Source organism: Hemiscyllium ocellatum, chromosome 13 (genome assembly GCF_020745735.1).
Source record: "Hemiscyllium ocellatum isolate sHemOce1 chromosome 13, sHemOce1.pat.X.cur, whole genome shotgun sequence".
NCBI lineage: Eukaryota > Metazoa > Chordata > Chondrichthyes > Orectolobiformes > Hemiscylliidae > Hemiscyllium > Hemiscyllium ocellatum.
In genome coordinates, this window is record NC_083413.1 from 73,094,186 (window position 1) to 73,110,747 (window position 16,562).

Genomic DNA, 16,562 nt, shown 5'->3' on the forward strand with positions numbered 1-16,562 from the left:
TGTCATCCATCCCTGCCTATGACTTTGTTTATTTGCTTCTTATCCACACTTGTTTTCTATTTGTCCTTTTTGCTGCACTAGGATATCAGTTCTGAGGAAGAGTCACCGGGCCCGAAACGTTAACTTTGATTTCTCTCCACTGATGCTGCCTGACCTGCTAACCTTTTTTCAGGAGCTTCTGTTTTTATTTCTGATTTACAGCATCCGCAGTCCTTTCAGTTTTTCTTGTTTCACATTTCCCTCATTGCTTCCCTCAGTTCCGCTTCCCCAACTTCAAGCTCTCTCCCATTGCTGCCTTTCTCTTCCTTCCTATCTCTATCCCATTCCCCATCTCAGTGTCCTGTCTATCCACAATTGTTGTAGACATTTTCAGCAATACCAGTCATCCTATGGAGTTCTTTCCATGGAATGCGCTGCAGACCAGTGCTATGTACAGTCTTTATCTGACTGCATATTTTAGTGGGCCAGATCCCTGCACAGAATCCATGCCTGTAGAGAAGGAACAGTGCCAAGTCATAGCAGGAGACTAGATCATAGTTTGAATAGACTGAAACTCTTTGTGCCCTTTAAGGAAAACATTGATTTGATTATTATACGTTGGAGGTCATATTTAGAAGTACAGAAGTTACATATGCTGGTTAAGAGGCTTTACCATTTGCCACAATTTAGCTATGCAGTTGTGTTTGAAGCTACAGCAATTGTTAGCTGGATGTAGCCAAGTTCATGTTTTGCTTGTGTAGGCATACCAAGTAACTGAGTTCAATCAATACCATACAAAATTTGGAATTTTATGCAAGGGAATTGTATGCATCCATTAGAAAAGTCACATCATCACTCGTGCAACGAAATGTATGAGAGTCTGTCAATCTGTTGTAAACTTGAACAGATAAATCTTAATTTGTATTTTCTCCCTCACTGCTAATCACATCTTCTGCTCTTCTCTTGATCAATTTTGACCTCCACTTTGGATCACTTCATGCTAATTTGTGTGTCATAATTATTTCCTCCAGGTGCACACAGCCTGTAAAGACATGCTTCCTATTAAATGTCCTCTGGGACAGTGTAAGGTTTCTGTTATTCCTCCGACTGCACTCAACAGCATTGACTCTGATGGTGAGTTCAGTGCCTTTGTTTCACCTGTTCTAAGAGCAATTTGCCTGCATTTATCACAAACTCTTTTGAACTGAGGGGAACAAGGACGTTAGAATTAACCCAAGGCTGGGAGTAGGTGAGATATTTGTCCCAAGTCTAGGAATGAGTGGTTTGTATGTGATCTGAGGAGCAGAGAGAATGGCACAAACAAACCACGAGAAGATGTCACAGGGAGGTTTTGAGTGTGTGTGAAGGACTGTTGACAGTGACAGTGAGAGGGTATCAATGGATGTCAGCCTGTGATAAAATGTTAGTGACTGTGAATGGGTGTAAGATAATTTGTGAATGAATGAGTGTTAGAAAGTACCCATGCCAGTTTGGGTGCAGCTATGGGTTGATGTCTGGGAGTTTGAACAAATATGAGTAGTTTTGAAGAGACAACAATTGTGAGTGAGTTAATGAAGATATGAAGGAGTGACTGACTGTATATGGGTCCACAACTTTGTTGAAACATGCTATAATCACCCATGGTAACTTCAGCCTGACAGCAGCCCAGCTATATGTTGTGAATGAATAAGACACAGGGCTCTGCTATAATACCAGTTGCGTACTCAGTCGTGGTGCTGCTCTCTAATCAGTGGTAAGATCCGAAATGACATATCCAATAAAAGTCACAATGACCCAAACTTATAAATCAGCATTGTTAGAGGTACAGCGTTCAGGATTGAGAGATATTGTCAACTACTGAACTCACTGCTTTTTCTCAATGACTGACTAACTCAGCAAAACGTTTAATCTCATTCCTGCTATTCTTCAGGGTTTTGGAAAGCAACGTGCCCACCATCATGTACCAGTCCACTTCTTGTGTTTGTGAACTCTAAAAGTGGCGATAACCAGGGGGTGAAGTTCCTGAGGAGATTCAAGCAGTTGCTGAACCCGGCTCAGGTGTTTGACTTGATGAACGGAGGCCCACATCTTGGGTAGGAGGTGCTTCACATTTCCTTCAAGCACACACACTTTGCAGTTCAGAGTTATCAGATTATAGGTTTTATTAAGACAAAATCAAAACTGCTCTTGTGGAGTTGGCAAGTAATTGCAGGTGTAGCAATCACCTCAGTCACAAAGTTAGGAAAAGACTTGAGAGTTCCTGCTCCAAGTGACTAGCTAGTGGCCACTGCTGGAAAGTTTTCCCTGGGGTCGGGGAACTAGAGGGCATAGGTTTAGGTTGAGAGGGGAAAGATATAAAAGAGATCTAAGGGGCAGTGTTTTCACGCAGAGGATGGTACGTGTATGCAATGAGCTGCCAGAGGATGTGGTGGAGGCTGGTACAATTGCAACATTTTAAGAGGCATTTGGATGGGTATATGAATAGGAAGGGTTTGGAGGAATATGGGCCGGTGCTGGCAGTTGGGACTAGATTGGGTTGGGATATCTGGTCGGCATGGACAGGTTGGAACAAAGGGTCTGTTTCCATGTTGTACATCTCTATGACTCTAATAGTTAGTAAAGCATGGGCCTAGCTATGATTCATTCCACATGCTTAAGACCTTGCTGGCCCTCACTATTCAATCCTGTGAATAATGTACGATCACATTGACAATCCAGAGGTGCTTGTACAAACCAACTAGAAGGATTTTAAATTGTGCGAGTTCTACTTGAGTGGGTCACCATAGTTGTCATTGTGAACTGATGGAGTTCTAGTTTTGGAATTTATGCAAATGTTTGATTTGCAGTTTGATCATGGGAGTTATCATTTGAGGTCTAATTTTAGGCATGAATTATAATTATTAATGGCACAGAATATTGTGCTTGGAGAAATAAACAAATGTGAATAAACAAACTACATGTGTGAGCAGTGATCTGTTTCTTCCAATGATTTTAGGAGTAATTTTGTGACTTCTTCAAAGAGGGCGTGGTATTTGACATATATCTGGTTAAATTATGCAGGGCAAGTAGATGACATAAAATTAGCTAAACCCTTGAAAACCGTGATCACAGTATACTTTGCTTCAAGTTGATAGCAGAAATACTTGAGTAGAACATCAAATAATAGTGAGAAATAAAAGACTTCTTAAATTCAAGAATTAGCAACAGTACAGGCTTTGGTATTTAAACCGAAGATGAGCTGAGGGCTGTTAAGGGTAATGATTGAGCAGGAGATTGAAATTTGATTCTTAGCTATTTTGGATGGAAAGGCAAACATGCAAGTGTGGAAATAATTGTATAACAAAGAAGTGGAATTATAGTAATATTCATATTCAGTTGAGATATGAAGTCAAACAGCTTTGGGAATGTTATTTAGGGTTTATTCCATTTGTTGTGGTTGTTTTAAAGCAGCACAGACCAAGCAACAGTGTCATTGTACACACTGTCTTTTTGTTTACAGTTTGCGGTTATTCCAAAAGTTTGACACATTTCGAATCCTAGTATGTGGTGGAGATGGCAGCGTTGGATGGGTGCTGTCTGAAATCGATAGTCTCAATCTTCACAAACAGGTATAGTGTAAAATCTTGTGTAAACAAGATAAATACTTTCTCTTTTTGATTTGAGCCAGAGACACAATAACAATAAATAATGGTTGGTGTTCACAATTCTCCAGCAAAGTAATTCAGAGAAAAATTACAAATCAGTCCAAGTCAAGTTTGATATTTGGGCCCATCATTCTCTTTCTTGCAGAGCCAGTCTGCTCATTCTTTCATTGGTTTAATCAGTCCAGCTCCATTTTATTTTTGATTTCTCTGAACATCAGATCCATCATTTCACTTCCTGTCTTTGAGAATGCTGTAGTATGAGAGATTGAGATAATGGGTTTGGTACAGAGCCCAGCAGGTGAGGGTGGGGTGTTCTAGGAAATTGGTGATTCTTGTTTTTAGTAACTGCCAAACTTTCTCAGTGCCAGATGGGAGTTTTACCTTTGGGTACAGGAAATGATCTGGCACGTGTGCTTGGATGGGGATCAGCCTGTGATGATGACACTCAGCTTCCTCAGATCCTGGAGAAACTGGAAAGAGCAAGTACAAAAATGCTGGACCGGTGAGAACATTGTTAACAAATTTGCTCGTTTTCTTTTAATAGTTAAGTCAGTGCGAGGAGAAGCCTGTTTCACTGCATTCTGTTCATTTAACTTTAATGCACAATACCATGTTTTTCCTTTGACACTTGGATATACAAAATTTTCATTATCTTTGTTTCTGAGAGGGGCAAAGTAGTCAGGGTTCCTGCTCCTGATCACACTTCTGCTAGAAAGTGTATATAGGATGCTGAGTGAGGATGGAATTGGGCATAACTGTGATGTTTTCTCACTGTCAAGTAACCTGCTGACTCTATATAGGCTCACACATTTGTTGATGCGTGCGGAAGTTTTATCTGAGGATAAGTAAATGCTGAAAATGTGTTGCTGGAAAAGCGCAGCAGGTCAGGCAGCATCCAAGGAACAGGAGATTCGATGTTTCAGGCATAAGCCCTTCTTCAGGAATTCTTGAAGAAGGGCTTATGCCCGAAACGTTGAATCTCCTGTTCCTTGGATGCTGCCTGACCTGCTGCGCTTTTCCAGCAACACATTTTCAGCTCTGATCTCCAGCATCTGCAGACCTCACTTTCTTCTCAATAAGTAAATGCTGACAAGGAGGTGAGGCGATAAGATATTCAGCAGCAAGCTTATAGACGTGTGATAGAAGCAGTGATGTTCAGTAACTGAGAAAAGATGCAAGAAAGTTTACTGCACAGTAACAAGCATTGTAACACACTATGGATGTGGCTAAGACAACAGCAAGCATTGTGGATCCTTGGGACATATTGACCTTGAGTTCGTAATCTTAGACCAATCGGCTCAGGGAATAGGGGAGGACACAATGGTGCAGCAGTCTAGAAGCAGCAAAGGGCCAGGTAATGGCCATTTCTCTTGCATAGGTGAGAGGCTATTTACTGAGTGCTTCGCAGATTAATTTCCATTGTTGGAAAAGGTTGAAGGTTACCTTCCTGTAAGCTTGGTAAGGCTGCATTGTAGTAGGGATAGAATAATGCTGTGTTGTAAAGGATGGGTGAGTAATCATGCATAGTGGGAATCAAAGTAGTGTGCTACTGGGTGAATGATAGTGCATGATATGAGGGATGGTAATGATGCATGATGTGGATGGAAAAGGAATAGTGCATGGTGCACGGAGAAGAAGAGTCATGCATGATATAAGGAATTAGTGTAACAATGCATAATTGGGAGAAACATAATGGCCTGGAATCATGTGCAGTGGCTGAGAAAAGGGAAAACCCACCGGTAGTAGTTTAATCATAATGTTGATTTTTATAGATGGGGTATAATGGTTTACGAAACAAAAGTGCCACGACATTCCTCATCTTCCCTGGGGATAGAGGATTTCAGTGATGATTTGGAGGTAAGGAGTCTGCTCAATATGGGTACAACGATCGGTGCATCAAAATAGTTGTCAAGTAATACAAGCTTACAGCATGGCCGTGACGTTCAGTAATAATGTAATCAACTCTCATTGTTCACCAATCATTTAATGAAATGCTAGGGGTGAGGATGCAAATGTATTTCTCTATTCTGTTTTTGATACAAGCAAATTCTTCACTACTCCTGAGCCCCAACCTTTGTCTTTGTTCGACTGTAGAGCTTATGTTCCATTTTTCTCATAGATAATAATGTTTTGAAGAATATTTTATATGTCATTAGATGAAGGGAGTTCTCTGAAAATCTGTGAAGGTAAAGGGAAGATTTGATAGATGATTAAAGTTATAAAAGATACATATCAGTATTATCACGTGAAGAGCTGGGTGGCTTACTGTTATTCCTAACGTCTATTCTTTGTTCCAGAATAGCTTTTTCACTTTGTGCACAGTTATATGGGCTGGGCTGTGAGAGTTGTTAATGTAACTTGTGTTCAATTTGCCTCAGGTACAGCAAATTTCATTCTATGAGGATTCCGTTGCTGCACACCTCTCAAAAATCCTGACATCAGATCAGCATTCAGTGATAATATCATCAGCCAAGTGAGTATTATATCACAAAATGTCAAATCGTCACAAGGCTGAGTGGTTTCAGCCATTCCTTCCTGCTTTTCTCCATATTCCGTGCATTTGTTTTTGCTCTTTTCCCTCCAATCTGCCACTTAAAAAATAAATCAAGTGTGCAAGTTGTGTTTTTTTTCCACACTTAGAGCAGCAGGCATTCTGTGTACTGAATTAACAACTGCAGAAATCTGTAGCTGGATAGTGCCCAGTTATTTTGTTATCAGGGCCAACCAAATTTCTTGATCGATGCAGACAAAGTCAGATGAAATGCAAGAAAAGCAAAACAGAAAGCTCAGATTTGGCACTGACAATACAAAATTTGATTTTGCATAAGTCTGTTGAATGTTTTAACTTGGAGCAGTCAGAAGTGTGGCTTCTGGCTGTCTCATGCAACCCTCCATTGCTCTAATTCAGTGATGGCCACATGGTTAGTATTGATCACTCACACATCAAGAGACAGAAAAGGCAGCATGGTCAAAGTAAATTTTGCATGATGAAAACCAGCAGAGCTATTGAGAGGATGGCTACATTTGGCACAAACCAGTCTGAATAATATCAGGTGCTGATATTTGCATTGTTCACCTGCTTTCCCGTTGCAGAGTCCTTTGTGAAACAGTGAAAGATTTTGTTGCCCGGGTCGGGAAGGCTTATGAAAGAACAGCAGAGAACTGGGAAGAATCAGAGACTATGGCGAGAAAGGTATGCAGGGAAAGCTTTACCATCAACCACTTTTTCCCTTCAGTTTTCTCTGCTAGTGACACTGACTCAAAGTTCCACAGGCGCTGGCAACCCCACTATCAGATCACCTAAGTAACTGAGATCAGACAATAAGTGTCTGTTGCTAATTAGCTGGGCGGCTTATTCTTTTCCTCGACTTAATGGTCTGCATTTGGCCATATTCAGTGTCACTTGGTACCAGTATTCGCTTTAAAGTTTTGTTTTCAAATGTAATCAGTTTGTCCACTGGATAGTATTTCAAGTGCAATAAGACTTTGTTTCAAGTCAGCTGCGCTGCTCGACACATGCAGCAAAGCAAGAGTATTGTTTACTGCTCCGACTGATTTTTTTCACTAATCAAAACTTCCCAAAGCCGTCTACCATCTACGAGCACAAATGAGGAGTGTGATGGAATACTCACCACTTGATGATGCAACTTCAACCCAGCAGTCAAGAACCTCAACACCATCCAGACCAAAGCGACCCACTTGCTTGGCATCATGTCCACAAACATTCAGTCCCTCCTCCACCAAGCTCAGTACCAGTATTGTATACTATTTACAAGATGCTGCAGAAATTCATCAAGACACCATCCAAGCTCACAGTTGCTTCCATCTGGAAGGATAAGGGCAGTAGATACATTGGAACTCTGCCACCTCCAAGATCCTCTCTAAGCCACTCACCATTCTAACATTGCCGTTCCTTCAGTGTCAGTGGTTCAAAATCCTGGATCTCCCTCCCAAATGACATTGTCCGTCTTTCTACAATACTTAGACTGCAGCAGTTCAAGAAGACAACTCACCATCACCTTCTCAACAGCAGCTAGGCACAGGCAATAAATGTTAGTCCAGCCAGTGATGCCCACACTCATGAACTAATTCTAAAATCAATATCTCTTTATATTTGACTGGTTTCTAACTTCCTGTTTGACCCCTGCGCACACGCGCATGCACACACATACATGCACGCACGTACCCCACTTGCTTTCACCCATTTAGCTCACTTTCAACCTGTTTCATTGGCTAGCCTAAAGTTCGACCTTGCAGTCTTACCATGAGACACAATATAGAAACCCTTGCTGAAATCTAAATGTATCACATCCATTTTATTTCCACTACCAACAAGTTCTGTCATTTTGCAAAGAACCCCTATAAATATGTTAACTAAGATGGCTTATTATTTTGTACAGATTTTCTCTTACTGTACCATACCTGCCTCAATAATTCACTCTCCCCTCTTATAGGATTCCTTCTGTATCCACAAGAGGTCTCTCTTATAGTCAGTGCCCCTTGATCATTTAATTTACTTTTTATCCTTGAGGTCGTTTAGTGGTTCCAGTGTTCCCTTTTTACACTGTCTATTATTCTAGAAATTCTGACTTGGTCTTAGTATTTGGTTATTCTTCCCTCATTTTCCATTTTAGCTATTGTCGAATAACATCCATTCCTTGCAATCATATTTATTTGTGTAAACCATTGCATGCTCACATTATATTATGAACAATTTTTTCTTGCCATATTTTTGCTTCTATTATTTCCTCCTTTCTTTAGTGACATGCATTTGTTTTGTGATCTGTACAATATACCTAAACAGGAGCTATTTTGCCATTTCAATGATGCCAGCCAGTTTATCTTTGTCATTTACCTTCCGAAATTTGAAATCCCTATAGTACGTTTTGCTATTTCTATTATAAGCTTAAATTTAAATGGCAACATATTGTAATCTCTCACTGTGGTTTGCTTTACAATCTTGTTGTATTTCCTGTCTGTAATCTGCTGTAGCATCTCATATTTAAGATCAGATCTGATAGCATCCTGGTCACAGGTTCATTTACCAATTGTCCCTTGCATTATTAGGTCAAGGTCCATGGCCTCACTCCTGTTTGCCCCTTCAAATACTTTTCAGTCTATCCCTGGCAATTGATACAGTATGTAACCCCGTGAGTTCAAGAATTTACTTAGTGAATCTCTAATATAGTTTGTGTGGATACATTCTGCATTCTCCCTGCATCTGCGTGGGTTTTCTCTGGATGCTCTAGTTCCCTCCCACAGTCTAAAGATGTGCAGGTCAGGTGGACTGACCATGATAAGTTGCCCATAGTGTCCAGAGATGGGCAGGCTAGGAGAGTTAGCAATAGAAAGTGCAGAATTAGAGGAATAGGCTGTGAGGGAGGCTCTGGCAGAGATACTCTGTGGAAGTTGGCTTGAACTAAATGGGCCAAATGGCCTGCTTCCACACTGTAAGGATTCCATAATATATTACTGATCCTCTGTTTTCCTAGCTGGATAGTACCCAACAGATCTCTTTATCTGACAAAGGCTGTTCTTGGTACAGAGAGTGCAAAAACTGATTCCTGGGATGGCAAGACTGACAAATGAGGAGAGGTAGAGTCAGTTAGGATTATATTTGTTGGGAGCTCATAAGAATGAGGAGTAATTTCATAGAAACCTATAAAAGTTGAACAGTCTGGACAGAGTAATTGCAGAAAGGATGCCCCTGCAGGGGAGTCCAGTACCAAGGGTCACAATCCAGAAGTTTAGGGTAAACCATTTAGGACTCAGATAATGAGAAATCTCTTCAGCCAGACAGTGGGAAGCCAGAAGGCAGTCAAGGCCAAGACATTGATTGATTTCAAGAAGGAGTTGGATGTAGCACTTGGGGCTAAAGGGACAAGATGAAATGGGAGTAAAGCAGGAACTAGTTATTCACAACTAGTAGGTGATCAGCCATCTGCTCAAAGGGCCAAATGGTCTGTTCCTGCATTCAATGTTTCTCTGTCAGCTGATGTCCACAGATTGTACCTGACCTTTCAGGTTTCCCATCATGCAATTTCCACCTTTTGCACAGCTTGTCGAGGCAGGTTTATACATGTTCCAAAGATGTTCTTTTCTATTATTTCCCTTCCACTTTTTCTTTTCTACCAAAATCATCTTTGTTCCTGTATATGTAGCAAATCAGTGGCATTGTTGAACCAGATTTCTGTAATGCCATTGATAATACAGCTTTTCCACCAAGAATCAACAACTATCTCCTTATCCAAATTCCTTGTGCACCTCATTGTACCATTACCCTTGATAACCATTGACTAACACTTGCTTTATTCCTTAAGATATTATATCTTTACTATCTCTGCACTCCTTATTGCCACAATATTTTCATGAACCATTCTGATATATTCTTCATTTTATCATAGTGTTCTGTCCTCAAAGAAAAACTGGACTCATTGCTTAAAACGCTCAGTGATGAATCCCAGGCGGCATCATCCTTACCAAACCCACCGCCAACAATTGCTGAAGAGCAAGAAGATTGTGAGACAACCAATATCACGTGTGACCTGGCTGAGGACAGGCCGGCCTGCTCCCCCAGGCCACAGATATTCCGCCCAAGAGAGCAACTCATGTTGCGAGCAAATAGCTTGAAGAAAGCAATACGACAGATTATAGAACATGCAGAGAAAGGTAAGCGATCACGAGCAGCTCACTGCACAGTTAGTGGCTTTATTATATTGATATAGGCAAGCATCAGGCACCTAACTAGTCTGTACAAAACTTCCTGGCCCCTAATTATATGAATTAAAGGTTAACAGTAACCAAGATAAAAGGTGGTTCAATGCAATGTCCACATCTTTTTTCATTGCTAAAACATTTTAGGTGTCTGGGTTTTACCAGTTTGAATTTTTCACAGAAATAACTCAACATTTTAAACATAACAGGACAAATTAAAAATGCATCAATGTGTATTTGACCAGTAACAGACATAGTTAACAAGTAATCAGCACATTAAGGCATTGTGGGAAAAAAGTCATAAACAGCTTTAGTCGTGTTGAATAGCTTACGATTGATAATCTTTGTTCTCACTGTTCTGTCCAGCTGTGGATGAACAAAATGCGCAGACACAGGATCAGGAAGGTTACACCTTTGGTCTCTGTTCAGAGGAAGAAAAGAGAGAATCCCAAACTGAAGACAAGATCTCACTGCACTCCTCGTATAGTGCCAATATTAAAGGAAGGGTCTACCGGAAAGGTACTGAACTTGAAGTTCTCTGGTACAGAACTGTACATGCATAAGACCATTTGATACAGTTATTATAAATTTTCATCTTTGTAAAAAGCTCTTACATGGACTAAGACACACAAGTTTGCAGAGATAGAATTCTAGATTTTTGTGGAAAACATGGAGCACTTCTAAGAGATTTGGTGAAAAAGCACAGCTGGGGAAAAAGGAGGAAGGGAAGAGAAATGTAACATGAGGGAAAAAGAGGAGTATGGAAAGAAACCAAGAGATGAAACATCATGAGATGAGTGAGAGGAAACTTAGAACCTAATAGTAGTGTCTTAGAAGTAGGATATTGGTCAACATTAAATGAGAACTGTATGTAACAATGCCATTAAAGCAATGTGGGGGTTGGAAGTATGGCAGGAACATCACCAACCAAATTCTGAGTCAGAATTGGAATTTAATGAGTCTTAGGATAGGAATGGCACTGTCCAATTCCTCAAGGTAGGAATAGCACTGACATGGTCTGAGGATGAAAATGTACTGAACAAGGCCTAAGAACAGAAGTGGTGCAGAGCAAGGTCTGAGAGTGAGAATGACACTGAGTAAAGTCTGAGGGTTGAAATGGCATGACTCAAAATCTGCAGGTAAAAATTGAACTTTGTGGGAGCAGAACTGAATGGGGTCTGCAAGCAGAAATGTCATTGATTTTTGTTTGATGTATCTGCCTTTCACCTGATGAATGTTGGACCATTCAGGGAGAGAATAGGAAAACACATAGTGGCAAAGAAACAACTTGTCAATTCAGCAAATGACAAACTCAGAAAGTGGAAGTACAACTTCTAGTATTTGGCTTTGGTTCTTCATGGCTGTTGGTCTACCCTGGTTTAGACAATGTTTTTAGAAGACCTGACAAAAAGATAAAATACATAATTTGCCAACAAGTTGAAACTGGGAGCATTTACATTTAAGGCTTGTTTGTGCTGAACAGTTAGGCTTTCTTATTTGGATCATTTCATGGTTCCAGTCATTGTGATTCTCCTGAATTTTTACATTTCTGCAGTGTGCTTCTGTTCATGTGAAGGATTGTTAGGTTGTGTGGGTAAGTCTTAGTGTGGTTATAAGGATCTCAGTTTATAGTAACCAACAGAATGTAACTGGAGACTGTTGTCCTGTTGTTATTGCAGTGCCAAAGTCTCCCTGTGAGAGGAGGATCAGTAAAGGAAGCTTATCGATCGGCAGCTCTTCTTCACTTCCTACTCCAACAGCAAATCGAGACAACTTGCCAATGCTTAACTCCAAGATTCTTTACCCAAGTAAGTGATGCTAAGAAAGCTAATAGAATGTTATCATTTATTGTGAGGGGGACTTGAATTCAAAACTAGGGATTCTGCTTCAGTTCTTTAGGGTTCTGGTGAGACCACATGTGGAGTACCATGCATAGTGGACCATGGACACACATGGAGGTGTAGATGTGCTGGAGGCAATTCAAGGAGGTTTATGAGTCTAATTACTAGAATGAGCAGTTTGTCTTATGAGGAAAGGTTGTACAGTTAGGCTTACATATGCACGGGAACTTCGAAGATTAAGAGGTGACTTGATTGATACATATGAGATCCTGAAGGATCTTGACAGGGACAATGTGGAGAGACTGGAACTGACAACCGGAAGCGGCAGATTCAAACCACTACAAATGCCGGAGGAAAGCTCACAGAAGCGCTTCACAGGAGGCTCCCAAGCACTGAGGATGTCACCTAGACAGGGGACGAAACGTCTGCAACACAAATTCCCTGCTCGGCGAATAGAATCACAACAACGAGCACCCGAGCTACAAATCTTCTCACAAACTTTGAAGGATATTTCCTTTTGGAGGGAAAACCTAGAACTTAGGGTCACTGGTCAAAAATAAAGGGGTGCCTATTTGAAAGAAATAAGCTGCAGTGTTTTTCTGAGAGTGTCAAGTGTCTATGAAACTCTTTCTGGAAAGGCAATGAAGACAGTTTCTTTGAATATCTTTAGTGCAGAGATGGATAGATCCTTGGTAAAGAAGGGGGTGGAAATTTATCAGCAGTGGGCTCGAATACAGACTTATGGTAACAATCAGATCAACCAGGATCTTACTGAATGGCGGAGCAGGCTCAAGGGGCTGCATAACCTACTCCTGTTCCTTGTTCGTATGCACGAAAACAATATCAACAGTAACACAGCCCCTACTGTACACTGTACTTCTCACTTCAAAGACAACTGGAGCAAGACTTACCCTGAGCTACAGAGGGCAAATTAGAAATGAATGAAATCGAACAATCCACATGGAATTGACCAATACAACAGTAGCAAAAACAACTCTGTCGACCCTGCAAAATTCTCCTCATCAACATCTAGGTGCTTGTTGAAACATTGGAATAGCTGTCTCAGCAATTAGTCAAACAGTAGCCTGGCATAATCATGCCCTTGGAATCGTACAACGTCCCAGATGCCACCATCATTAATATTCCTGGTTACATCCTACGGTACCGCCTGGATACATCCACCAGAGATGGTGGCACAATAGTATGCAGTCAACAGGAGTAGCCCAGAGAATCCTTAATATTACTACTTAATCCCATGAAATCTTATGTTACCGAGTTAGACATAGGCAAGGAAATATCCTGCTGAATATTACATTCTGCTCCTAATCAGCTGATGAACAAGTACTGGTTCATGTTTAATGTCACTTGGAGGAATCACTGAGGTTGGCAAGGGTGCAGTTTTTACTCTGGGTGACAGACTTTAATATCTATCATTACGAGTGGCTCAGCAACACTGCTGCTGACAGAGTTGGCTGAGTCTTAAAGTAGCAGTTGCTAACTACCTTAAGACTCAACTAGCTCTGGCAGTAGTGGTGGTATTGTTGAGCTACTTGTGTCACCAGATATTGAAATCCATGACCCAGAGTAAATTCTGTGCCCGTGTCACCCTCAGTGATTCCTCCATGTGACACTAAATATGAATCAGTACTGGTTCATCAGCTTATTAGGGATGGAATGTGATAATCAGCAGGATATGTGGCATGTGGTGAGGGAACTAACAAGGGAAAAAATGTACTTGACTTCATGCTCACCAGTCGAGTTGTCACAGTTGCATCTGCCAAGACAGTACTGGTATGAGCAACCTCCACACAGTATCTGTAGAAACAGAGTTCCATTTTCCTGTTGACATTATCTTCCATTGTAGGATGGCCCTGCCGCTGTGCTAAATGGAACAGCTTTCAGACACATTGAAGAACTCAAAGCTGGTCATTCAGCAGCAGCAGAATCTGAAACCTAATTGTCTAGCATATCCCCCACTCTTGGAAAATCCCGAGTTCAATGACCAGTAGAGAGCAGCCCCAGGCACACCTCAAAATTAGGTGTCAATCTAGTGATGCCACAATACAGGAATACTCACATGCTGAACAATAGAAGCAGCAAGTGACAGACAGAGCTAAAGTTTTCCACAACAAACAGATGGGACCTAAGATCAGCAGTACTGCCACATCTAGTTATGTAAGAACAATTAAACAACCAACAGGAGGTGGAGGCTTCACAGATATTCACACATTCAATTATGGGGAAGCCCAGCACATCGGAACAAAAAATAAAACTGAAGTATTTGCATCCATCTTCAGCCAGGCTTGTCGAATGAAATGATCCATCTCAGCCTCCACCTAATGTCTCCATTATCAGAGATGCTGTTCTCCACCAACTCCATACACTCCATGTGACATCAAGAAGTAGCTGAAGGCACTCAATGCTGTGGGCCTAGACAAAGTGTCCCAGAAGAATCACACGTCTAACCAAGTCGAGAGGTCATAACTTTAACTGACAGGTATCAGATTTAAAACCGATAAGGATGAATTTCTTCTCTCAAAAGGTGTTGAATCTGTAGAATTCACTACCCAGGGATGTGGTGTACACTGGGACACTGAATACATTTTTAGTTTGTAATGGGTTATAGGGTTATGGGAATCAGGCAGGAAAGTGAAATTCGGGCTGATGACACGCAATCCTGACTCGGAACTATATCACCATTCCTTCAATGTCACTGAGTCAAACATCCTGGAGCTCTCCCTAACAGCACTGTGTATCTACCTACAACTCAGGGCTGCTGCAGTTCAAGATGCAGCTCATCACCATCTTCTCAAGGTGACTAGCCTTTCCTAGCCAGAGATTTGTGAACACCAAATTCACAGAATAAAAAAGACAACATTCCAGCTGATAACAATCTGGTAACCTTTACTGCAAACTGTAGTGGTCTGGTAGTATTTTTGGTGTAGGAAAAGCAAACACATGTTCATTTGTCATTCACAGTCTAGACTTATGCCTGAACTGACTATCCGTTAAAGTTATTGACTGCCCCTTTATCATTACTGACTGTACCTTATGATTTGTGGCTGCATCTCCTGGGCTCCTGACTCCCAACTTCTAGGCCAATGACTGAACTTTACAATCACTAATTTTACCTTACAGTTATTGACTGCACTTCATGGTTTATGGTGGCAACTGTTGAACAGCGAAACAGGTTATTGACTGTTTCAGAGTTGTAGAACGAGTAGTGAGATAGCCAGGAATGAGATTATCACATCAGTAATGAACCAGAATTCATGCAAGGCCTGTCCCAAGTATAACGCAAAAGTAGGAAACACTGATGTTTTGAAAGTTGTAACATTTCCTTATTGAGAAGCTTGAACATATTGTTTGGATACCTTCCTTCTCATGTGGTAGTCTGCAAACTGTTTCTATTCTAACTCTTGCCTTTCACAGTTCAACACCTGACATCATCATCTGAGACACTGTGTGTCAGAAAATGTGGGGAAAAGGGGCTGAGGATCTGAACACTGTTTTCATACTGGACTCAGCAATGTTAACTTGGGAACTTTCCTTTTATTCAGGTGGGGGTGTAGTTGATTCTGTTTTGCGCTGGCTAGCGCTTACAATATTGATTTCACCACTTACTCCCTGTCCTCTGCACCTCCCATCAGGTTTGAGAGCTGGATTGGCTGCTTCCTTGGCTGGCGGATCTGTCATCAGCAAAATGTTATTTGTCCATGCTGATACTGTGAACCCGGAACCTGATATTCTGTATGTACCATGAGCAATCAGTGTTTTTGTTTACCTGTTAATATATCCATCTGCTGTGCATTTATTCAAGGTGTTTCAATCTGGTTCTAAATAATTCCTTTGGTTTATTTTAGATCTTATTTGTTGTGATTTCTGTTAATGCTGATCAAAGTAACTAATAAGTGCAAAGAAAATGTGATCTTTATAGTGTACGAGAACAGGCTGTTCTAGGTTAAGTAAAGCTCTAATTAGCTTGAGATTTAGGTTGTCTTGACATTGTCCCATCTGATATTTCAGGATCATATATAGTACATGTTCATTACAGATTGAAGTTACTTGTCCAACAGCAAAAGCAAAATACTGTAGATACTTGACATTAGAAAAAGGTAAAGTGCTAGAAATGCTGAAATCTGGCAGCTTCTGTGGAGAAAGAAACATTCAGTGTTTCAGGTCAAGGACCTCGCTTCAGAACCCTCCATCTATACCTGTCCATTCAGACACCTGCAAATCAGTGCTAGTTAGATTCAGACTAAAGCTCACTCACATTTCCCTCTCAGTAGTTCTTGCTTCCAATTGTTGAAAGTTTGAGATGAAAATGATAGTCAAGCAAGATGGGTACTCGAGGGCTATTATTGCTACTGGATCTGTATTTCGG

The 16,562-nt window shown here is 40.9% G+C and overlaps 1 protein-coding gene across 8 annotated transcripts in view; it reads left to right on the forward strand.

The window, feature by feature from the left end:
* Window positions 1–16,562, forward strand: part of LOC132821936 (diacylglycerol kinase delta-like) — a 147,750-nt gene that overhangs the window by 93,683 nt on the left and 37,505 nt on the right. For all 8 annotated transcript variants that reach the window (XM_060834919.1, XM_060834920.1, XM_060834921.1 and 5 more), the window contains 11 exons: window positions 1,011–1,113; window positions 1,910–2,072; window positions 3,479–3,587; window positions 3,986–4,125; window positions 5,396–5,480; window positions 6,002–6,096; window positions 6,717–6,816; window positions 10,028–10,292; window positions 10,704–10,856; window positions 12,017–12,145; window positions 15,829–15,928. In XM_060834919.1, coding sequence (XP_060690902.1) covers window positions 1,011–1,113; window positions 1,910–2,072; window positions 3,479–3,587; window positions 3,986–4,125; window positions 5,396–5,480; window positions 6,002–6,096; window positions 6,717–6,816; window positions 10,028–10,292; window positions 10,704–10,856; window positions 12,017–12,145; window positions 15,829–15,928 — 1,442 coding nt within the window. The remainder of the gene's footprint in view (window positions 1–1,010; window positions 1,114–1,909; window positions 2,073–3,478; window positions 3,588–3,985; window positions 4,126–5,395; window positions 5,481–6,001; window positions 6,097–6,716; window positions 6,817–10,027; window positions 10,293–10,703; window positions 10,857–12,016; window positions 12,146–15,828; window positions 15,929–16,562) is intronic.